Source organism: Pantherophis guttatus, chromosome 4 (genome assembly GCF_059756535.1).
Source record: "Pantherophis guttatus breed Tessera chromosome 4, ASM5975653v1, whole genome shotgun sequence".
NCBI classification, from domain to species: Eukaryota; Metazoa; Chordata; class Lepidosauria; order Squamata; family Colubridae; genus Pantherophis; species Pantherophis guttatus.
The window spans coordinates 21,049,925-21,075,587 of NC_142066.1; the positions used below are offsets into that span (position 1 = coordinate 21,049,925).

Consider the following 25,663-nt stretch of genomic DNA (forward strand, 5'->3'; position numbering starts at 1 on the left):
TTGCAAAAGTTCTTATCTACTCAAACAGACTTAGGACCATGAAACATGCTGTTCTACACAGTCATCATACTCGACTGAATCTCTTAAAAGGAGACTATTATGCAAATTGGATACTAGCATGTATTGGACTTCTGATGGAATTTAGTTGAATTTACTATAATTATTTTTTGTGCCAGAGATTTCTTTGATCTTTGCTATTGAGAAGAAGATATATGGCCAGCTTTTTAATTTACCCTATGTTTTGAAGGTGACGACTACAAGTGGTGTGCATCAGGGAATTCCCTCTGTCCGATTGCTTCAGAAAAAGAATCATAGACCTTCCCTGTTTAAACAAATTCTCATTTCTATTTAAATGCACTTCTTTTTATACATTCTATTCCATATGAATTAAGATGATCAGTAAAGACAAATTTACAATTCACATTTAATCGATACATTTAGTCAGAGCTCTACAATATGTCAATAAATCTATAATGTCAATAAATACATCAAAACATTAATTTGTTCTTGTTAAGGATATTGGTATTGTGTTACCAACCAGGAGAGTAAATGCACAAGGAAACGTTGCTGAGAGCAATGAAAAAGAGATATGTAATATTCCAACTTAATCATGTTGCTTTGGATACACTGATGAACATTCAGATACCTAAGGTCAGTATACTTAGATCTAGTTTTAATTGCTAAATTTGTTGCCATTTTAATAGCAGCTTGGTTGTCCTCATGTATTACAATTGGATAATCCATCTTTAAACCAATATCCAACATTAATTGTTTGTAATAAATCAAATCAGTACAAACTAGTGACAAACATGAGAATTCTGCCTCCATAGTAGAAAGACTAATATGTTTTTGATGAATTGATTTCCAGCCAATCAAACAATTGTCTAACATGATAGCTATACCCGATGTGGACTTTCTGTTGGTCACATCAGTAGCAAAACTGGCATCAGCATATGCGCTTAATACTAAATCATTGTTAAGTTCTAGATACAATGCATAATGCATCGTCATTTTCAGATATCTTAATATACGCTTTGCAGCCTGCCAATGCCTATCAGTTGGCTCTGCATTATATCTCGCTAATTGGTTTACTCCAAATGAAATATCAGGTCTTGACCAATTGCTTATATAAGGTAGACTACCTATAAGAGACTGGTAGATCTCCTTACTAAATTTAGGACTTTGGATTTCTCCTTGTTGAAAATCCTGTGCTATAGGCGTTTTAGCTGGCTTACATAGCTCCATGCCATAATGTTTTAACATTTGGCTTATTTTGCTAGATTGAGATATTTTATAACCTGTAGCTGTTTGATTGATATCTAGACCCAAATAATGCCTAATATTTCCTAAATTTCTGATCTTAAATCTGGTTTTTAACTGTTTAATCTATGGCTTCATTGTCAGTTTTGGTTATTATGGCTATATCATCTGTAAACAATAATAAAAATGATACTACACCATTATTTTCTCTTTTAAAGAGACACTTATCCGCTACACCTTATTTAGCTCTTTCACTATACATTGGTTCCACTCAAACTCTGATTGTCTCAAACCATAAAAGCTTTTATTTAACTTCCAACAATCAGTGTGGTTTTGTGTTTCAACTCTTAAAGGCTTCCTCATATAGATGGTGTGTCTCAATGGAGCATGCAAGTATGCTGTCTCTACATCTATATGGTTAATACTATATTTATACTTAGCCGCCCACACTAGCATAGTTCTTAAAGTACCTGCACATAAACTAGGAGCAAAAACCTCATCGAAATCCTGTTCGGTCTGAGAAAAACCTTGATCTACAAGGCGAGCTTTATGAGTTACTGTCCCATCTATGCTTTTCTTAATTTTGTAAACCCATCTATAACCTATTAATTTTTCACCAGGTGGCAATTCACAGTTTCGTAAACACCTAACTTAGTTAAAGAATTAATTTCCTTACTCATTGCCTCCTTCCAAGCATTCTCCTCCTTTTCAGGATAATAATAATAATAATAATAATAATAATAATAATAATAATAATAATAATAATAATAAAAAAAAAAAATTTATTTCTATACCGCCCTTCTCCCGAAGGACTCAGGGCGGTGTACAGTCTATTTAAAAAAAAGAATAGACATCAATTTAAAATAATTTAAAAGTATTAAATAAATTTGGCTTAATTTAAAACCCCAAAAGTTTAAAACATCCAATATAAAATTATGTTGCTAACCCAGCCTGGCGGAACAATAGGGTCTTGAGTGCGCAGCGAAATACCCGGAGGTCAGAAATCTTACGAATTTCCAGGGGCAGTTCATTCCACAGGGCTGGGGCTCCCACAGAGAAGGCCCTCCCCCTGGGTGTCGCCAGCCGACATGACTTGGCCGATGGCACCCTGAGGAGACCCTCTCTGTGGGAGCAGACTGGTCGGTGGGAGGCTCTTGGTGGCAGAAGACGGTCTCAAAGGTACCCGGGTCCTATGCCATGGAGCGCTTTAAAGGTGGTGACCAACACCTTGAATCGCACCCAGAACACCACTGGGAGCCAGTGCAGCTCACGCAGGAGGGGTGTCACGTGGGCGCAACGGGTTGCACCCATAACCACCCGCGCGGCCGCATTCTGGACCAGTTGGAGCCTCTGAGTGCTCTTCAAGGGGAGCCCCATGTAGAGAGCATTACACTAGTCCAACTGGGAGGTAACAAGGGCGTGAGTGACTGTGCGCAGGGCGTCCCGGTCCAGAAAGGGCTGCAACTGGTGAATCAGGCGGACCTGATAAAAGGCCCCCCTGGCCACGGCCGTCATATGCTCTTCTAAAGACAGCCGTGCGTCCAGGAGGACACCCAAATTGCGAGCCCTCTCTGTGGGGGGCAAAGATTCACCCCCAATAGTCAGCGATGGCACCTGCTGACTCTATCGGGACACCGGAAGCCACAACCACTCGGTCTTGGAAGGGTTGAGTCTGAGCCTGTTCCTCCCCATCCAGACCCGCATGGCCTCCAGGCAGCGAGACATCACATCAAGGGCATCGTTGGGGTGGTCTGGGGTGGAGATGTACAGCTGAGTGTTGTCAGCGTACAGATGACACTTCACCCCAAAACCACAGATGATCTCACCCAGCGGCTTCACATAAATGTTGAACAGGAGGGGCGAGAGGACCGACCCTTGTGGCAGTCCCCATGCGAGATGCCTCGAGGTCGACCTCTGTCCCCCTGCCAACACAAACTGCGAGCGGTCGGAGAGGAAGGAGGAGAACCACTGCAGAATGGTGCCCCCTATTCCTAACCCCCTCAACCGCTGCAGCATGATACCATGGTCGATGGTATCAAAAGCCGCTGAGAGATCTAATAGGACTAGGACAGAGGAGCAGCCCCTGTCCCGAGCCCTCCAGAGATCATCCACCAATGCGACCAATGCCGTTTCTGTGCTGTACCCCTGCCTGAAGCCCGACTGGCACGGGTCCAGATAGATAGCTTCATCCAGGTGTCAGGGAAGCTGTCGTGCCACCACGCTCTCAACAACCTTCACCACAAAACGAAGGTTGGAGACCGGACGGTAGTTGGCTAATTCAGCCAGGTAATTCAGCCGGATAAAGCCTGATATCTTCATAACTTGAAGGTTCAATGTTAACCTGGCAAACTACGGTTGCTTTATATTGATCAGGTGGATTCCTTTCCCTAGTAGATCTCCTAGGTAATATAGGACTTACAGCAGATGGTTCATCTGACTCCTCCCCTAAAACTACCTCCTGTTCTTCCTCCTTGATAGAGGATTCTACGTCATCTAAATCCTCAGGAATATCATCAGGAATATGATGCTCTATACTAACAGTATTATTATCATGTCTATAATCTGCACGCTCTAGTTTATCCCATCCTTCGTGCTCTAGAAATTTAGCACTTGCACTACAGTAAACACTAGTAGTTCCCTGTGCCCAAAATCTAAAAGATCTATGATTTGATTCATAGCCAACGAAAAACATTTTTCTGGCTCTCTGTTGATCCTTTCTCCTTAAACTAGATGGAATATGTACCCAAGCTGGGGCTCCAAATGTGTGTAAGTAACTAAGATTTGGTTTCCTCCCATGCCATAAGGTGAATGGTATTTCACCTGTAGAGGAATGAACCACGTTGTTTAACACATGGTTAGCACACATAACAGCCTCACCCCATAAATTTTCAGGCAAACCAGAATCTGCCAATATAGTTTAGTCATGGCTTGTAATGTTTGACCTCTTCTTTTGATATACAAATTGTGCTGTGGTCTGTACGGCGCAGACCATTTATGCTGGATCCCTGCATCCTGCAAAAATTTTTCCAATCTTTGGTTGGTAAATTCTGTACCATTATCAGTCACTAAGCATTTAACCTTAAATTTCTGTTTCCTTTCCACAAAACGTAGCCAGTTGTTAATATGCTGGAATGTTTCACATTTTGTTTTCATTAGATAACAGAATCCGTATCTTGAATTTATTTTTTTTATTTTATTTTTTTTATTGAATTTCTATACCGCCCTACTCCCGAAGGACTCAGGGCGGTGCACAGCCATGAAATAAAACACATAAATATACAAAATTTAAGATCAAATAAAAATGAATTAAATAAATTTGGCTGAATTAATACTAATTAAAAACCCATAATTTTAAAATACATTTAAAAATTTAAAATTTACAGTTTAAAAGGGAGAAGAATTAGGCGAGGCCGGCTTGATGAAATAAAAGCGTCTTCAACTCGCGGCGGAAGGTGCGCAGATCCGGAATCCTCCGTATCTCTGGGGGGAGCTCATTCCAGATCGTCGGGGCCCCCACAGAGAAGGCTCTCCCCCTGGGGGCCGACAGCCGACATTGTTTGGCCGACGGCACCTGGAGGAGCCCCTCTCTGTGGGAGCGTACTGGTCGGTGGGAGGCTGTTGATGGTAGTAGGCGGTCCCGTAAGTAACCAGGTCCTAAGCCATGGAGCGCTTTAAAGGTGGTAACCAGCACCTTGAAGCGCACCCGGAAGACCACCGGGAGCCAGTGCAGCTCGCGCAGGAGAGGTGTTACATGGGAGCTCCATGTTGCTCCCATAACCACCCGCGCGGCCGCACTCTGCGCCAGTTGGAGCCTCCGGGTGCACCTCAAGGGGAGCCCCATGTAGAGAGCGTTACAATAGTCCAGACGAGAGGTGACGAGGGCATGAGTGACTGTGCGTAACGAGTCCCAATCTAGAAAGGGACGCAACTGGCGAATCAGGCGAACCTGATGAAAAATCCTCCCGGTCACGGCCGTCAGGTGTTCTTCTAAAGACAGCCGTGAATCCAGGAGGACGCCCAAGTTGCGAACCCTTTCCGTGGGGGCCAGTGATTCGCCCCCAATAGCCAGCGATGGCGTCAGCTGACTATATTGGGACGTCGGAAACCACAGCCACTCAGTCTTGGATGGGTTGAGTCTGAGCCCGTTTCTCCCCATCCAGATCCGTACGGCCTCCAGGCACTGGGACATCACTTCAAGGGCATCGTTGGGGTGGTCCGGGGTGGAGATGTACAGCTGGGTGTCGTCAGCGTACAGATGGTACTTCACCCCGAAACCACGGATGATCTCGCCCAGCGGCTTTACATAAATGTTGAACAGAAGGGGTGAGAGAACCGATCCCTGCGGCACCCCGCATATAAGGGGCCTCGGGGTCGATCTCTGCCCCCCTGTCAACACAGACTGCGACCGGTCAGAGAGAAAGGAGGAGAACCACCGTAAAACGGTGCCTCCCACCCCCAACCCCTCCAACCGGTGCAGCATGATACCATGGTCGATGGTATCAAAAGCCGCTGAGAGGTCTAACAGGACCAGGACAGAGGAACAACCCCTGTCCCGAGCCCTCCAGAGATCATCAACCAACGCGACCAATGCCGTTTCCGTGCTGTACCCAGGCCTGAAGCCCGACTGGAACGGATCTAGGTACACCGCTTCATCCAGGTACTGGGGTAGCTGTCGCGCAACCACACTCTCAACAACCTTCGCAACAAAGCAAAGGTTGGAGACTGGACGATAATTAGCCAATATTGCCGGGTCCAGGGATGGCTTCTTGAGGAGAGGCCTTACCACCACCTCTTTCAGGGCGGCGGGAAAGACACCCTCACCCAACGAAGCATTTATAATCCCCTGGAGCCAGCCTCGCGTCACCTCCCGGGAAGCCAGCACTAACCAGGAGGGACACGGGTCCAACAAACATGTGGTCGCGTTCAATCTACCCAGAATCCTGTCCACGTCATCTGGGGTCACAGGATCAAACTCATCCCAGATAACAGTCTCAAGACCTGTCTCCGTCACCCTCGCTGGATCTATCCCGTCAGAGTCCAGACTTGCCCGAATCTGAGTGATTTTGTCATACAGATACTGAACAAAATCCTCGGCTTTTCCCTCCAAGGGGTCCTCCCGCGCTTCCTGATGGAGCAGGGAGCGGGTCACCCTAAACAGGGTGGCCGGGCGATTATCTGATGACGCAATAAGAGCAGCAAAATGAGTACATTTTGCTGCTTTTATCGCCACTAGGTAACTCCTAATATGGGATCTTACCAGTGTTCGGTCAGATTCAGAAAGACTAGCCTTCCAACAGCTCTCTAGGCGTCTTTTCCGGCGCTTCATCTCCCTCAGCTCCTCGGTGAACCAAGGAGCCAGGCGAGATTGGCGCCGGGTCAGAGGCCGCAAAGGCACGACTCGATCCAGGGCTCCAGCAGCCGCCCTATCCCAGGCGGCCACTAGGTCCCCAGATGAGGCGTGAGCCAGAACCTCCGGGATTGGCCCAAGCTCCCTCTGGAACCTATCAGGTTCCATCAGGCGCCTGGGGTGGTACCATCTTACCGGTTCCGCCTCCCTGCAGCGGGGTGCCGCGGTTCGAAGGTCAAGGCGAAGGAGCGAGTGATCTGACCATGACAAGGGCTCGATGACTATATCCCCTATCTCAAGATCACTCAACCACTGTCCAGAGACAAAAACCAAGTCCAGTGTGTTTCCCCCAATGTGCGTAGGGCCATGAATTAGTTGGGTCAGGTCCATGGCCATCATGGAAGCCATGAACTCTCGAGCCACCTCAGACGCCTCACCCACGGATGGCAGGTTGAAATCCCCCATGACCATAAATCTGGGGGTATCAACCGCCACTGCGGCAATAACGTTGAGTAGCTCAGGCAGGGCTGCCGCCACGTGGCAGGGAGCCAGGTACGTGATCAGCAAACCCCTCTGAACCCCATGGCCCCACTTCACAAAGAGGGACTCACAGCCAGCTGTCTGAGGTACAGTGGTCTCCCTCGGCCTAAGGCCTTCTCTAATAATAACCGCTACTCCCCTGCCCCTCCCCTGTGGCCTTGGCTGATGGAATGCGTGGAAACCTGGTGGGCACATTTCTACCAGAAGGACCCCTCCCTCTGGGCCCAACCAGGTCTCCGTAATACTCGCCAGGTCCGCTCCCCCCTCGTAAACAAGATCACAGATGAGGGGGGCTTTATTTACTACAGACCTGGCGTTGCACAACATCAGGCGAAGGCCCGGGCCCTGAAGGTCTGTACTACCTGGAGCACGGGTGGAGCTTTGGGGGCCGGAGCACTCTACCGCTTGAAGACAGCGGGCGCGTGCTCCCTTAACATGATATGGCCCCCTGCTCCCGCCATATCTACCTCTCCCACACACAGTACCGATGGTAGAAACACAATCTGGACCAGCTCGACCCCCTCCGGATTCCCCACCACCCCCGCCGGACGTCCTGGCCAAGCCCGACTCTCCCCCTAGTGGGTTATCCCCCAAACCCACAACCCTAATTTCAATCCCACCCCCCTCCCCCCTCCCCGAACCCCTTAAAAGTTTAGACAAGGACAATTTTAAAAAACCCCGCAGCCCCCTCTTCGCGGCATGAATAATGGTCTACTATGCTCAGAATATAGCAGGCACCTCCTATGCTAGGTTTCTTGGGTCCAATTAGGTCTACAAACACTACCTATAATGGATTTTTAGTTTTAAAACCATTAACACGGTTTGCTGGTGTAACCCTACTTTTCTGCTGACTACAGGCATTGCAATTTAGATATTTACTACATGCTTGTAGTTTTATCCCTTCAGATAACTCAACTGTTTTCTTTAACATCCTGAAATTTAAATGCCCAAGTCTCTGGTGTAACAGATGAATACATTCATCATGTGGTTTAACATTCTTATAAACAGACTTAGACTTACCCACCAATACTGGGTTATCCCTTAAAACAAATAAATCATTTTCTAAACTTGCAGTAAAAACTTTGCCATCTTTCTCAATAAAACACTTATCATTTTTAAATGTTACTGTAAACCCAAATTTCAATAATGATTTAACAGATAATAAATTGAATCTTAACCCAGGAATATATAACATAGGCAATGGTTCATTGCTAAATGACCAACGAGTAACACCCTCTCCAGCTACCTTAACCTTCCAGCCATTTGCTAGTTTAACATGCTGGTTACTCTTCTCCATTTTAACAAAAAAATTTCTTTTTCTAGAAATAGATTGAGAAGCACCACTGTCAACAACCCAACAATCCTGGTTAACATCAGTAGTTGAACTGGATATAGCTAAATTACAACCCTTCTTGGGTCTAGTATTGTCCCTAACAGACATTTTCTTATTCTTACAATACTTAGCTATATGCCCTTTAGCCCCACAAGCAAAACAACATTTTACAAAATAGGCAGTTGAATACATTTTTCCTTCTTTTGGTTGTTGCAGTCTCAACTGATCCCTTTCTTGTCTTCTTTTGGATTCTTCCAATAACCTACCAGTTATGACAGCCAATGTCAGTTCATCTCTGGACAAAACCTCTAATGAAGAAACATAGTTGTCATAACTGTCGTTCAAAGAAGAAAGAATTATATAAACTTGCTGTAGTTCTGAGAAAACAAGTTCCTTTTCATGCAGCTCCTGGAAAATTCTGGTCATGGATTCCAAATGATCCATCATATCTCCACCTTTAAGAAGATGTTGTTTAAATAATCTCCTTGTGAGATAAATATGAGCACCCACAGAGACACGAACATATAGTCTCTTCAACTTGGTCCAACACCTAGCAGCAGATCCTTCGCCACGAATATGGACAAGCTGCTGGTCACCCAGTGTTAGTCCAATAATGCAAAGAGCTCGTTCATTGTCTCTGTTAAACTTGGTTATTTTCTTCTCATCTTCCTCATCAGCAGGATTCCATGCTGTTACATCTGGTGGATTATTAACTATGTCCCACAGTCCTTCTCTATGCAGAAGTAGATTACATTTTGTAGACCAGGATACATAGTTTGTTCCATCCAGCCGGGTTATCATGGAAAAATTTGCTGCTTGTTCTAGTGCCATCTTCACTTGGATTGTTTATCACAAACACAGTTTGTACCATTCACATTAACTCTCAGTTTAGCTTTTAACAATCCTAGTTAGTTCTGGTTGGCTCTGGGCCCATAACCAATGTTAAGGATATTGGTGTTGTGTTACCAACCAGCAGAGTAAATGCACAAGGAAACGTTGCTGAGAGCAATGAATAAGAGATATGCAAACTGGTTTATCAAAAGCTTACTTTATAGTAGAAAAACAGTCTCATAGTCTTTAAACAAATTCCAAGTCTTTGCCAATTAAATCAGTCCAGTAATTACAGATATCTTCTAACCAAACAAACATTAGTTGGTTAGAATAACAAACTCACTCTGGTTCACAAACCACGATGGTAGCAGATCCATCAAACGATGATTAGAAGATAGCAACGCCTCTCAATAGTAGCATATCATATTCTGGTAGCATATCATATCAGCTTCATCATCAAACTGAATATGTTACAATACCTTGCTTAAATACTCTCACAACTAGTCATTACCTAATTACAGCATGACTCAGCATTATAATGAATCAGCAAGAAAACCTTAAAGTAACATAATACATTTACAGATTAAAGTTACAGTACACATATATTGCCTGGACAACTTAGTTAGGCTCAAACCATATCCTAACAGTTCTGCAATTTATCCTTTTATAGACCTCAGGTTATAATTGCCTTCCAAAAACAAAACCTTCCAAGCTATCCAAATCTGAGAGGATGGGAAAACATAGAACATCACTGTCTCTGTAGATCGTTCTCTAGCTTAAATGTCAAAGTGGTGAAGTTCGCCAACATGTACATAGAAAGAATAACAGGCAAACATAATTGATGTTTGCCTGATATTATGAATTATGTCAACATAACCTTGTTGATTTTTATTTGGTGCATAAATTACTGTAAGTAGCATTTGTTTCTGTTCTATCTCCAATTCCACCATCAAAATTCTACCTTTGTCATCTGCATATCTTAGATTAGATTTGATTTTTTCCTTTACATATATGGCAATACCCCCTTTCTTTTTATCTGCTAAAGTTCTGTATAATGTTCCCAATTTTCTATTTTGTAATAATTTTCTATATTCTTTTTGTATATGAACCTTTTGGAGGCATATCACTTCAACCTTTCCAAGCTATCCAAATCTCCAGGGGACAGGGCAACATAGAACATCACTGTCTCTGTTCATTGTTCTCTAGTTTAAACGTTGAAGTGAGGAAGTAACCCAACATGTACATATAAAGAATATCAGGCAAACATAAAGATTTATTAAAGCTTTCTCTTCATGAGCTGGTGCTTATCATTAAGCTCAGGTCTCATCACAATGATAAAACACTTGGGAAAAAAGATGCACACCAATAAGCCAGCACTGGAGGAGACCATGGAGAAGATCTCCACAGCCAACGTATATTTTCCCCGTGTGCTTAGATAGGTTGGAATAAAACACAACCAAACACTGCAGAAGACCAACATGCTGAAGGTGATGAATTTGGCTTCATTGAAACTGTCAGGTAAATTCCTAGCTAGAAAAGCAGCAGAGAAGCTAAGCAGAGCAAGAAAACCCATAAAGCCCAAAACACAGTAGAACATGACCAAGTCTTCATTGCACTCCAGGATAAGTTCTTCAGGTATTGAATGTGCATCAAAATCTGGATATGGTGGGCATGTTATCAGCCACACAGCACAAACACATATTTGAATAAGGGAGCAGGATAGAAGAATGAAACTGACCATCCTTCCCCCAACCCATTTCCTCAATCTGGAACCGGGTTTGGTGGCCATGAATGCTAGAACCACAACAAAGGTTTTGGCCAAGACACAAGAAACCGCCACAGAAAAGATGAGCCCAAAAGCTGGTTGTCGAAAGAGACACACAATCGTATTGGGCCTCCCAACAAATAGAAAGACACAAAGGAAAGAGAGGAGAAGAGAAACTAGGAGTGTATAAGTGAGATTCCGGTTGTTGGCTTTGACGATGGGAGTGTCTTTGTGTTTCATGAAGATTGTTATTACCAAAGCTGTCATTAACGAAAAGCAAAGAGAAAGAACAGTCAGACTGATCCCCAAGGGTTCTTCATAGGACAAAAAGGTGATCCGCTTTGGAATGCACATATTTTTCCCGGGATTTGGGTATTGATCTTCTGGACATGGAGAGCAGTCATCTATGTCTGAAAAAGAATGCAGATGAGTTGATATAGGAAATTATAGTGTTGGCTTAATCCCAGTATAACTGAAATTTTCCTACCCTTCTCGTTTGATATTTTCCCTTCTGGACATAGATGGCAATCATAGCAACAAAACAACTTTCCTTCTTTCTTGGCCTTGCTGTGTCCTGTCTCGCAAGGATCATTACATAAAGATAAAGGTAATGCCTATCAATGAATGAAGAAGAATATATTAAGATACAAAGAGGAAAGGAAGTGCTTTGAGTGTTTCTGTGGAATCAGCAGATTAAAAATGAAGTAGCAGGATGACATAATTTTAGATGTAATTGCTCTGAAATTATAACTAATTAAATTTCTACAATAATTGTATCAATAGCCTTTGTTAACCATCATCACTCTTCATAGATAATTTCTGTGCTAGTTAGTTAAGGTTGGTTTTTTTAATTTCTGAATTTTGATGTCAGCAAACTGAAGAGATTTATTGTGCTGGCTTGCAGCTTTTACTTAAAAGCTGTTAAAACCATTGCCCATAATTAACAGGGATCCAGGAAAGTATATTTCCTAATATTCAATAGTAATTGCTAGAAAATTAAAAAAATAACCCAAACTTACTGATAGCATTCCTTTTCCAGGAAATTTAGATATTTTAGATATTTAAATATTTAGATTAGTCAGAGATGATACTGTGAGACTTTCATCAATAAAGATATTTAAATGAAGGCAGATAAATCTGGATTCAAAAAGCTAACCTGGTTAAAGCCTTCTGGCCAGGTGATGGAATCTACAGAAATATTGAAGAAGTTCTGTGCTGGAGCTGTGGGATCTATCACTCCAACTTTGACCCTAAGAAAGGACTGGTTTGGGAATGTGATCCAGTTGATAATATCAAATCCACCAATGAATTCTCCATTTTTATCAAAGGAGATCTTTTCACCAACACTGTTGTTGAATCTGACATTTCTCAGAAAAGAATGAACCTGAAACACAAAAGCAATCAGAGAGGAACAAACCAAGGAAGGAAAAGTAATTCATATATTCAAAACATACATATGAATGTTTCTTTAAAGTTGTAATCCCTTAAACAAATAAATAACAATCATTCTAAAACAGAGATAGAGATATCAGATTTCTGAAATAAAATTAACATAGAATTGCAAAATAAACAACCATGAAAAAATAAAATTAAGCTCTAGTTCATTTGCAAAAGCTACTTAAGCCAGATCACTTCTAATAAATATATAATAAATACTATAATGTATAAAATAACCATATCATTGAACTCATTTTATACACTAGCAAGGTTATATTCAAAATGGTGCAAGTTAGGCTTCAGCAGTATGTAAACTGAGAACTAAGAAGTACAATTATATATTTTTTTTTTGAAAAGGCAGAGGAACTGGAGATCAAATTTCCTTCATTTGCTTGAATAAGAGACAGTAGGGTAGTTCCAGAAAACCATCTATTTTGCTTCATTGACCATGCTAAACCCTTTCATTATGTAGATCACAACAATCTGTGGCAAGTTCTTAAAGTGTTGGGAGTACCAGATGACCATAACTGTCACCTGAGAAGGCTAATGTCAGCTCTTCCTGATTCAGCTTGGCACCTCACCTGCTTCCTGCCATTAAAGGGCAGAAGTGAGGGGGTAAAGGATTAAAGGGCAATAAAGCTGTGTTTATATATGATGGGAAATCAGGAGAGTGGAATGATAGGTGATAAAGACCAGAGCAGCCAGATATTGTTTTTACTATTATCCCAAGGCCAAGCACCCAGAGAATAATAATAATAATAATAATAATAATAATAATAATAATAATAATAATAATAATAATAATAATAATTTTATTTATATACTGCCCTCCTCCTGAAGGACTCGGGGCGGTGTACAGCCAAAATTAAAACATAAATATACAATATCATAGTTAAAATTAATTTTAACTAATTTAGGGTTAATTTAGTTAATTTAGGGTTTTGAGGGCACAGCGAAAGACCCGGAGATCAGAGATGTTACGAATGTCTAGGGGCAATTCATTCCAAAGGGCAGGGGCTCCGACAGAGAAGGCTCTTTTCCTGGGTGTCACCAGCCAGCGTAACTTGGCCGACGGCACCCTGAGGAGTCCCTCTCTGTGGGAGTGAACTGGTTGGTAGGAGGCAGTTTGTGGCAGAAGGTGGTCCCGTAGATATCCTGGTCCTATGCCATGGAGCACTTTAAAGGTGGTAACCTTGAATTGCACTCGGAAGACCACTGGGAGCCAGTGCAGCTCACGCAGGAGAGGTGTTACATGGGCGTAACAAGGTGCCCCCATCACCATCCGCGCGGCCGCATTCTGGAGCAGTTGGAGCCTCCAAGTGCTCTTCAACCAGAACCAAGGAGCCGGTTGAGGTCGGCATCGGGTCAGAGGCCGCAAAGGCACTACACGGTCCAAAGCCCCTGCGGCCGCACTATCCCAGGCGGCCACCAGGTCTTCAGTCGAGTCGTGTGCCAGAGTCTCCGGAAAGGGCCCAAGCTCCATCTGGAACCTTTCGGGATCCATCAGGCACCTGGGACCGAACCATCTAGTCGGTTCCATCTCCCTGCGGCAGGGTGAAGCGGCTTGAAAGTCTAAGTGAAGGAGCGAATGATCTGTCCATGACAAGGGTTTAATGTCTATGTCCCCTCTACCAAGATCATTCAGCCACTGACCAGAGATGAAAATCAAGTCCAGAGTGTGTACCCCTGTGTGAGTGGGGCCTTGCACTAATTGGGTCAGGTCCATGGCCGTCATGGAAGCCATGAACTCCTGAGCCACCTCTGATGTCTCACCAATGGGTGGCAGGTTGAAGTCCCCCAGAACAATAAATCTGGGGGTATCAACCGCCAACCCGGCTATCACGTCGAGTAGCTCAGGCAGGGTCACTGCCACATGACAGGGAGCCAGGTACATAGTCAGCAAACCCATCTGCACCCCAAAGACCCCACTTCACAAGAAGGGACTCACATCCGGCTATCTGAGGAACAGTGGCCTCCCTCGGACAAAGACTTTCTCTAATAATTGCCACTACCCCCCCACCCTCCCCTGAGCCCTTGGCTGATGAAATGCATGGAAGCCTGGAGGGCACATTTCAACGAGGGAAACCTCCCCCCTCCTGGCCCAACCAGGTCTCCATAATCACAGCCAGGTCTGCACCGCCCCCCCTCCATAATAAGATCACAAATGAGGGGGGCTTTATTAATTACCGACGTGGCATTACATAACATCAGTCGAAGACCCAGGGGCTGAGACTCTGTGCAATCCAGGACACGAGCCACGCTATGGGGGCCGGAGTGCGCAATCACTCGAAGACAGTGCATGTGCACCCCCAGAACCTGATATGGCCCCCTGTATCCGCCATACCTGCCCCTCCCACTTATCACATTAATGGAACTGTCCTTCTTTTCACCAGCCAGCACCCCGGTCAGATTACCCTTCTCGCCTCCTCCACTGTGCCTAACCAACCCAACACCCCGCACAGTGGCTATATGGACCCCCCATCCATCTCTACAGCCCCCTCCCCCTTCTCAGGTCCCCTTAAAAACCCCTCCCTCCTCCCAGACCCTCTTTTAAATACGAGATGAAAAATTAACTAAAAAACCCCACAACCTCCTCCTCGCTGCATGCCACCTCTCTGGGTTCCAAAACCATTCATTGAGGTAGGCCCTTGATATCATAGAGGGCCAAATTTGCGAGAGGAATCTCGCAGACCAAGGAGTTCAGTCCTAGAATACATCTGGGGGACTGTAATGATGATAGATAGGCTGACATAGTCCGGGAACCTCAAAAGAGGAAACTTCATCAGCTGATGACAAAGTCCAGGGAGAAACGTAGCAAGCGATGAAACAAAAGCCCTCCCCATTGTCCTCTCACTGCAATGTGGGGGAATCCGAAGGTCAAAGACCACATGGACCACTCTCTCACATCGGCCATTTTGGGAGCACTAAAACCCCAGTCCTGCCGCTGGCAGGCAAGTTCCATCAGTCTGGTACATCATCCCTGGTATCTCCTGAAGGGGGAATCTCAGCATTCTCAAAACATCTGGCTGAGCTGTGGTTGGCTGGAATTGGACTGGTTACAGGGGAATAAGAATGGACTCTGGGTGAACCTTTTTTGTATCTTGCAAATGCTGGAGAATTCAGATCTGGCTTTACATTACTGCAACCAAACCTTTAGCAAAAGAACCCTTTGCTTTTACCAAATGGAGTCAAAGGTGTTCCTTTCCTAAGGGATCAGTTTGGGGCAGACCTGACATCTGCCTGACAGCCAAGAAGCAACAGTTAGAGACAGACATGGAACAATTGATTGCTTCAAAATAGGGTAATAAGTACAACAAGGCGCTATATTGTCACCTTGCTTATTTAAATTATATGCAAAGTACATCTTGTGAAATGCCAGGCTGGATGAATCACAAGCCAGAATTAGGATTGTTGGAAGAAATATCAACAACCTCAGATATGCAACGATACCACTCTAATGGCAGAAAGTGAAAAGGAACTAAAGAGCCACTTCATGAGGTAAAAGAGTAGAGTGCAAAAGTTGGCTGGAAACACAATATAAAAAAAGCTAAATTTATGGCATCACTTCATAGCCAATAGAAGTGGAAGAAATGAAAACAGATTTTATTTTCATGGGCTCCAAGATCACTGCAGATCCCCCCCTTTTTTTAAAAGAAAAAATCCTTTTCAAATTTTCAAATTACTTTTTTCAATTTTTTAATTATTTGTTCCCAATTTTAATCTTTTTTCAACTCTTAAATATTATTTTTAATTTTTAATTATTTCTTTTCAGCTTTTACATCTTTTTCCATTTCTTTTTTCAACTAAACATTTGAAAACATATAGTTTACTTATTTTAATTCTGTAGAAATTTTTAAATTCTTAATGCTCTAAGTGGAAACATAAATAAAAAAATCACAGAAAAAAGAGACAGATGCTTAAGACAGGAAAGATAGTGATCAATTTTTCAAAAGAACAAATGGTCAAGAACTCTTATAAACTATTAGCAATGGGGAATAATACTTAAATATTTAGAAATGTTTAATTTTTTAGCAAACAAACAAAGAAAAAAGTGATGGAAATGGACACTGACAGTATAATTACTTGCAATGTTTGCCATATGTTTCAGCTTATGCCCACATAGCTCAGATACTTTGGCACACTTTGGACTCATTGGACACCACCCTGAGGTTGTGAAAGATTGAAGGCAAAAGGAGAAGTGTATAACAAAGGATGAGATGGTTAGGTAGTGTCATCAGCACAATGAACATTAATACGGGCAAATTGTAGAAGATACTGGAGGATAGGAGGGCCTGGGGTTCTATGGTTCATGGGGTTGCAAAGATTCAGAGAGGAGTTAGTGACATACCAACAACAATAACTGAGATAGCACAGCAACCCATAAGTACAGGTGTTGGTTGTTTAATGACCGCTTGTTCAGCAACCATCTGAAATTATAAGAAATTGTAAGTGCAGAACAAGTGATACTTAGGATTTCCTTACTGTGCTTGTATGATCACCATCCAGGAAGTCAGGAATTGGCCTTTATTTCTAACTGTCATGGCATTCCACAGTTACTTGATTGTGATTTGCATAACTGAGCATTAATACTATGTTTTAGATATCTGAGCAATTTCTTTATGGCATCCCAGTGGAATGTAGTGGGTTTGCTTACATGCCTCGATAATAAGTTAACAGCTAAAGCAATGTCAGGTCTAGTCCAATTTGCAATGTACAGTAATGATCCAATTGTGGATCTGTATAAATTGTTATCATAAAAGGGTTCTGCTTCATTGTACATATTTTTCAAAAAATCTTGTTGCATGGGAGTTTCGCTGGGTTTTGCTTCTGACATTTTGCATTTTAATAAAAGTTCTGCTATTTTCTCTTTTTGTGAAAGTCTGAAACCTTTGTTTGTTTTTGTTACTTGAATTCCCAGGTATTTGTCTATTTTTCCTAGTGATTTTAATGAAAAGTGGTTCCCTAATTCAGAGGCGAATTTCTCACATTTGAGAAATTCCTCAATTCTTTGAGAATTTACCTATATACAATGTGTTGTCCATGTAGACGAGGATGCCTTCAAAAGATTCCTTCTCTCTCTTTATAAAGAAGCATTTGTCTGCGGAGGTGGCGGTGAAACCCATTGAGTTTAGGGCCTTAGCCAGGCACTCATACCACCTCTTGCCTGATTGTTTCAGTCCATATAAGCTCTTACTAAGGAGCCATGTGCTGTCTTTTCCTTTGTTGTATCCTGGTGGAGCATTTACATAAATTTCTTTGTCCAGTTCAGCATGGAGGTAGGCAGTTTGAATGTCAAATTGAAATACATCCAACCCTAGGATGGTGGCTATTACAAGGGCACTTTTGATGCTCTCAGCCCTGACTGTTGGGGAGTAAGTATCTGTATAATCCTCTGGGTACTTCTGTGCGAAGCCCTGTGCTTTATAGTCTTGCTTTTTTTTTTTTTTTAATTTGATTTATATGCCGCCCTTCTCCGGAGACTCAGGGCGGCTTACAATGCGTTAAGCAATAGCCTTCATACTTTTGTATATTTATACAAAGTCAGCTTATTGCCCCCACAAACTGGGTCCTCATTTTACCTACCTTAGAAAGGATGGAAGGCTGAGTCAACCTTGAGCCTTGGAGAGATTCGAACCAGCAGTAATTGCAGGCAGCTGTGTTAATGACAGGGTGCTCTAGACCACTGTGCTATCAAGGCTCCTATACAGTACGTTGTTGTTTTCTAGGGTCTTGACTCTGTCCCTATGGATTTTTTGTTTTCTGGTGTTTTTGCTGGTGAATATACTTGCAGGTCTCTGAGACTTTTCATCTCTTTTTCCATTGCTTCTTCCCATTTTTCTCTCTCCTCTAGGGGGAGTTTGAGTATCTCTTCATAGGAACTGGGTGTAATGTTGTTGGTTTGGATGGACATAATGTAGTCTTCGAGTCTTTTTGGTATCTTGTTTCTATTCTCTCTGATTGGTCTGTCATTTGGTTTGTTTGTTTTGTGCAGGTATTCAGTATCTTCGTCAGTGAGTTTATCTAGGTCCAAAGTGGGGTGTTCTTCCTTCCATTCTTTTACCTTTATTTCATGGTGTTTGGGTTTGTATGTTTTTGTTGCTTTTTCCCCTTCAGTGATCAGTTTCTTATTCTCTTGTTTCTGTATATGTGTATTTCTATTAACAAAAATGTTGTTGGAGTGCAACCTTGACCAATTTGAATGCTCATGGAAGTCTGCAGATCTTGATACAACAAATTTGTTATTTTGGTCTATGAATCTGAAACCTTTTGTTCCTGGCTCATATCCCATAAATCTCATTCTTTTGGATATTTTATCTCCCTTTTTCCTTAATTGTCTGGGGATATGAACATCTGCTGGAATGCCAAATATGTGTAGGTGGGCCAGGTTGGGTTTTCTTTTATACATTACTTCATATGGAGTTTTGCCAATTGAACTAGACCACAACCTGTTTAATGTGTAATTTCAGTAATGCAATGCCTCTGACCAAAATGATTTTCCCATCCCAGCATTCTCTAGGACACACCTTATCATGGTTTGGAGTACGCCGTTTTTTCGTTCTACGACTCCATTTTGGAAGGCCAAAAAAGGCGAAGAAGTAAAATGTAATATGCCTTGTTCTCTTACCCACCTTGTGAAGTCTCTAGCCATGAACTCTGAACCTTGATCAGTCATTAGTTGTTTGATTTTGATATTATGTTGTAATTCTACTCTTTTGTAAAATTCCTTAAACCTTTGGAATGCTTCATTTTTGTGTCTGAGTGAATATACGTAACCATATCGACTGTAATCATCCACAATGGTTAGGAAGAATCTCTCTATATATCTAATGGATGGTCTCAGTGGTCCTACCAGGTCCATGTGCACCCATTGAAATATAGAGTCAGTAGTTCGCTCTGATTTTTTTGGTCTTGCTTTGACCTTAATTTTAGAACATTTGCACACAGAACACTCCAAGTAATTATCACAATTTTTTACTTTCAAACCTTCGGCGCATTCCAACATTTTCTTGACAATTGGGAAACTGATATGCCCTAGTTTTCTATGGAGAAGGTGAGCACAATTGTTGTGCAAGGGCTTGCCTACAGATATTTTACTTTTACTTGGTAAATTACAGTTCTCTGTTCCTTCTGTTTTTTTGTTTCCCTCTGTCCTATCAAAAACGTTTATGTTAACACTTCCCTCTTTATTTTCTTTAGGTGTAAAGAAAGGTAGCCCGTCGTGTATGATAACTTCCCCAATGTTTTCCCCTTGATTTGATATGTATACTTTGCCTTTCTTAAACATCACTTCGGTGTTTGTGTCTTGTGTGAGTTTTGTTGTTGCCAGCATGTTGTACGGAATATCTGGCACATGCAATACCCCCTCTATTTCTCCTACTCCTGGGATATGTACGCTTTTTTTTTTAAATTTGATTTATATGCCGCCGTTCTCCGGAGACTCAAGGCGGCTTACAATGCGTTAAGCAATAGCCTTCATACTTTTCTATATTTATACAAAGTCAGCTTATTGCTCCCACAAACTGGGTCCTCATTTCACCTACCTTAGAAAGGACGGAAGGCTGAGTCAACCTTGAGCCTTGGAGAGATTTGAACCAGCAGTAAATTGCAGGCAGCTGTGTTAATAACAGGGTGCATAGACCACTTCCTTTACCTATTACTTTAGCCTTACTTTGGTTGGCTACTTTGATTTCAAAATCTGTTTCTGTAAGAGAGATGAATAATCTTGGATCATGTGAGGTATGGTTAGTGGCTCCCGAATCTAGGAGCCACATGTTCTCGTATATTCCTAGCCTGGTGTTTGTGTTCTCATGTTTAAAACCGTACATCGATTTTGTGTTTCTATCTTGTGAGCTGTTTCTATGTTCGTTATTTCTCCTGGTGTTGGGAGACCAACCACATTCTCTTTCTCTAAATGTTCTGGTATCTGGTGAGCTTCCCCTTAGGTGCCTCCTTCCGTGCTCAAGTCTCTCCCTGCGATCAGTGTACCCTTTGTTTCTGTGGTTCCTGGGACAATCCCTTTTTAAATGGTTCCTAGAACCACAAGAAAAACATTCCTGGGTATTGCTTATTCTATCTTGGAATTCAACTCTTTTTATAGGCCTGGGTTCTCTTCTAGATATATGGTGGTCTCTTCTCAGATTATCTTCCGCAATCAAGCGATTTGTGAGTATGCTCATGGATATCTGTTCTATGCTTAGACTATCTAATTGAGTTACAATGTTGTCCCAGCTAGAGTCTAATGAATTTATAATAATATTCATCATGCTTTCTTCAGTTATTACCTCCCCCCTTTGCAATAGTTCAGCCGTTGTAGCATTAAATTTCAATAGGTGTTCGCTCATGGGAATCCCTGGCCTGAGTCTTGCAGAGTGAAACTCTCTGGATATTCTGGTGGTGGTTGCTCTGCTTTGACTGTAGAAAAAACTGTATATTTTTTGCATAACTTCTTACACAGTTAGGTTGTTATCTATGCTAGGGTACATAATGGGTGGTATGCTAGTTAACAATAGACAGAATGCTTTGTGGTGAATACAATCAATTTCAAATGACCAGGGCTTTTTGGGGGGTTTAGAAATTAAGAAAAGTAAATTTTCTCTCATAAAAATAATTTGTAATTGCTGGCTCCATTCTAAAAGATTTTCCCCTATCTATTTGTAATTTTGGAAGATTAATCGGTAGTGTTCCAGAATTGTTAGAATAATTACTTACTGGGGGTAGCTGTCCATGGTCTAGGATGTGAGTGAATTCACAGTAGGGCAATGGGATGCTTGAGCTAATGGAAAAAAAACTGTTAGTAATTTTTTTTTTCTATCTTTGCAGGTGGGTATTGAGCATGCACGAAGCTCATTTCGTGCTGGGAGTCGTCGGGTGAGGAGCTCGTGGCTGCGGCTCCCAGGCCTAGGCCCAGGCCTGTCAATGGAATGCTGGATTCACCCCTTGTACATCTGGACTCCACGCTGGATGCGGGGAGTTGTTGCTGGGCGGCTGGATCCCCGGCGAAGATTGGCAGAAAGCGCGGCGGCATGGCGGTCATAGAACGAGGACTATCGGAGTTCGAGGTTTCTGCGACGGCGGTGATAGCAGCGGCGGCGGCGAATTCCAGTTCACGGATGCTGGCCCCTAGACGGGCAGAAAAGCCCGGTGGAGGTCGTAGGATGTGTGAGTAGTTGATTTGATTTTCTTTTCTTGGGTCTCGTTCCATCAGTAGTTGGGGTGGTGAGTTCGAGTCTTGCCACATAATTGATTTGTAGGCAGTTGGTGTTTTTTGTTCTCCACGATGGTGTGTCTCTTCTCGAGGTGGTGTTGGGGTCGGTATTTTGTTGCTGGCAGTCATTTCGGTGTATGTTTGGCTTTCTGGGTTCTTTTTGTATTTTGTGATTGGCGCAGGAGCTTTAAACATGGGACCGAAGTCTGCTGCTAGAGTCTCGATAGCTTTTTCTATTTTAAGCTCGGTAGGCGAGCTCCTGTTATCTTGTATTTGTTTTTTATGGTTGTTTTCGGGGTGTCCCCCATTTGTCTTAGGGTTCTAGTTGATTCGTGGTATTGAGTTTAAATTCTGGCTTTCTATTGGTTGTGGCACTTCCAAGATGGCCACCAGAGAAAAAGCGCGGGAACGGATTCGGCTATCTCTGGGTCATCTGACTGAGGTAGCCTATCTTTTACTGAAGTGGTGATTTCTTGAAGCATCGCTGGGGCTTCAATAGTTGTTCCACGGCTTACCAGTAGTTTTTGGAGGTTAGTGATAAGAGTTTCTTCGCTGGTGGGCACTTCCATTAACTTCTGTATGGACAGTCTTAGTTCATCACCTCTCTGTGGTGTTTCTTCTTGCTGTTCCTTGTTTCTGAGCAGTGAGTTCAGATTGCTATCCTGCTCACTCTCAGTTGATGTAGTACTTGTTGTGACATCTTTGATTGTCAGTTGTGCAGCCATTTGCCTGGTGAAGGCTCTTGTGTTCACTCTGTTTATATTTTCAGAGTGAGCATTTTGTTCAGTCATTATTCAGAGTTATGGGTAACCATCCTCTGTTAAGGATGATGGTTCTAACTCAATAACTCATTAATCAAAGAGTATTTTATTTTCAGTCTTTTATTCTAGACCTGGATAGATCCTAGGCCTTTTATTCAATAGTTATTAACCTTATGTTTATCTCTTACAGATACACAGCTGGAACTGGAACAAGATTACCTCAGAGAGTCCTTTTTATACCAAAGGGGAGGAGTCAGGAATCAGGTAGGATTATGGAAATGAGAGGGCGTGTGATATTGTTAACCCTTGCAGAACTGTAGGGAGGTAGGGATACAGACAAGATATAGACAATTTAGACATTTTACATAATATATTTTTCAGGGAAACATGGTATATTCTACCTAGGAAATAAAGTCTTAGTAAAAGAAGTTAGGCAATGGGACTTGAGGACCAAATGGCAATGATATTTCTTTTATTGGATACATTAAAGTAGAGCCAGAGTCAACATCAGCAGGAGCTGCTGGAATTTAAAATCCTACAATAAGCTGAATTTGATGGCTGAAATGTCCATCATTTGAAATCTATGATTGTTTAATCCAATGGGATGAAACCCATGGGTTAGAGTGCAGTATTGCAGGCTATTTCAGCTACTTCAGCTGACTGCTAGCTGCAGTTGAGCAGTTGAAATCTCACCGGCTCAAGATTGACTCAGCCTTCCATCCTTCTGAAGTGGGTAAAATGGGGGCCCAAATTGTTATGGGCAACCTTGTAAACTGCTTAGAGAGGGCTGTAAAAGCACTTTGAAGTGGTATATACAGTAAGTCTAAGTGGTATTGCTATTGCTAAATATGTCACAAAATGTAGGCTCAAATTAACATCCCACCTTGGTCCTCTTTTATTTAGTGCCTGAGATATTAAAAACACTTTTACTCCTTTCTCTTCTTCTCCTAGAGCCATGTTCCTGGAAGCATATAAGTTTCTGCTCTCATTCCATCCATTTGCTCTAAAACTATGCATGTGTTGTTATGAATAACTGGGTTTAGAAATGCAGGTGACTCTCAAATGGTCTATGAAGAGGTCAGAACCAATGCCTCATAAAATGGGAACATTACAGCTGGCTGAATCTTCTTTGAATAAGAATGACACAATATATCAGTCCTTGCTCTTCCACCCATGGATTGTATGGGAAGATCCTCATCAGGAAATGCCAAAAAATATTGGCATGATTCAGTGGTGGGTTCCACTTACCTTCACTAGTGATTCACTATCGTGAATGCAGATGCACAGAACGTCCATGATGAAATCTGGGCAGTGGGCAGAGCCTCCTGCCACCGCCACTACCGGTTCGCACAAATCTGGGCAAACTGGTAGGAACCCACCACTGGCATGATTGTACTTTCAAGAATCAATGAATTGTGTCTGCAAATGAAAACATTCCAAATAAAGCATATATAACAACAACAACCAATACAGCTTCAACATTCAGTAATAACCTCCTTCCATTTATTCTTAGACTGAATTTATGGAACAATAAGGAAGTGGCTTCCCAGGATGGAGGGGGAGCATTTCTGAGAGGTAAAAGACAATTCAGATTGGATATTGTGTCTGTGAGAAAGAGAAGTATCAACCCCTCCCCCTAATAACACACAGAGTAAAATCCAGATACAGATAGTAGAGTGCTCAGATTGACAAAATTTTATCTATAGATGTAAAACAAGAAGAATTCAGCTTAGAAGAAATCAAGAATCATTCTTGATTTTGGGCTTGACAGGAAACTAATTTCATGGAAAGAAACATATTTTAAGAAATTTTGTAGAATGCCGTTTACAATTTTAATATCAGCCTATGAATATTTTGATTACTCAATCCATTATTACATCTCACTTTTGGGTTTTCAGACATCAATATCCCAGGAGAATATTGTTTGCTAGAGTTTTTGGACACATGTTGCAACTACAGATATGGTGGTTTCTCACCCTGGTAACAGACTTACCTGCCACCACACTTGATTGTGAAAATGTTTCCTTCTTTCTTTCATCATTGTTGTTTCTTTAGATTTGGATATAGAGAGAGATTGCAAAGCATGTGCCACAGCATAGACCGCATTGTAAATATTATAACTCTGGCCACTCATGCTTGTTTCAAACACAGATGTAGGAAGGGTTTCAAGCTTCTCCTGTCCAGTACATTTCTTCTCAGACTCCTCCATTTTTGAGTTTGGGAAGAAACAACTGAATGCCTGTTCCCAGAAATCTTTCCGAAAATGATCATTCTGATTATTGCTTGGATTTAGATTTTGAAGAAATTCCTGGAAGTTTTGGATCTCCTTTGTGTGAACTGCAAAGGATAAAGCACCGTGCAGAGAATGGATATCCCAAGTTTTATGAATGGAAATTGAAGTATAATCTGTTTGAGCAGTTATAAGCCAAATCTTATCCTGCTTTGGTATATCATCCACTTCTGAAATCTGGAGGATAGTTCTCAGAACTGTTAAGGATCGTTCACCATATAAGATTATTACATTGGCTGTGCTATTCATGAGAACATGGTATATATGTCGCACTTCATCTATGGTTTCATCAAAATCACTGTAAAAAGCTCCATTTGGGAATTCTGCTATGAATTCAGTGCAGATGCCATGCTCAGAAAATGTGGGGAGTATTTCTTGGAGAAATTTCTCTACTTTCTCATCCTTTATTACAAGAATTCCAATCCAGATCCATCTAAAATATAGCAATAACTGCAGGAGGCCCTTACATTGGTGGGATTCATTCGGAAACATTTGTTGGAAGAAAACTGCTTTATCTATGACTGGAGCAGAACCGTAGGTCAACTACAGAAAGATAAACATATGCAATTGAAAATTCTATTGCATGTGATCCTCTGAAATCATATACATTCATTTCAGTTGCGTATCTTTCACCTTTTATACTGAAATTATGCAACTAATTGTGTTTATTATGAAATATCAACCAAGATGTCACTCTTGAAGTATCAGAAAATATATTTTTTTCTGAAAGTAGTCTCATTGTGAATATTTCAAATTTGAGCCTTAGTTCAATGTCTGGAATTGGGGCACATTTTGCTGTGTCAAATATCACCACCATCTGTTCAGAATGACAATGATTCATGGTGCTATGACAATTCTATCAAGCAGATTATAATATCTAGGAACCTGGAAGGT

The 25,663-nt window shown here is 42.1% G+C and overlaps 1 protein-coding gene across 1 annotated transcript; it reads right to left on the reverse strand.

Moving 5' to 3' along the window:
• Positions 1-10,587: 10,587 nt before the first annotated feature.
• LOC148113872 (vomeronasal type-2 receptor 116-like) lies at positions 10,588-21,239 on the reverse strand. The gene is made up of 5 exons (XM_087891562.1): positions 21,223-21,239; positions 13,095-13,101; positions 12,233-12,460; positions 11,564-11,690; positions 10,588-11,486 (listed from the first exon to the last, which is right to left on the reverse strand). Exons 1-5 carry the CDS (start codon positions 21,237-21,239, stop codon positions 10,588-10,590), a joined length of 1,278 nt encoding a protein of 425 aa, XP_087747688.1.
• Between the last annotated feature and the right edge of the window lie 4,424 nt (positions 21,240-25,663).

Coding starts and splice junctions, on each gene's coding strand:
- LOC148113872 (XM_087891562.1), bottom strand. Junction 11,691..12,232: donor GGCCAGAAGGCTTTAACCAG/GTTAGCTTTTTG, acceptor ATTCATTGATAG/GCATTACCTTTATCTTTATG. Junction 11,487..11,563: donor GAAAATATCAAACGAGAAGG/GTAGGAAAATTT, acceptor ATTCTTTTTCAG/ACATAGATGACTGCTCTCCA.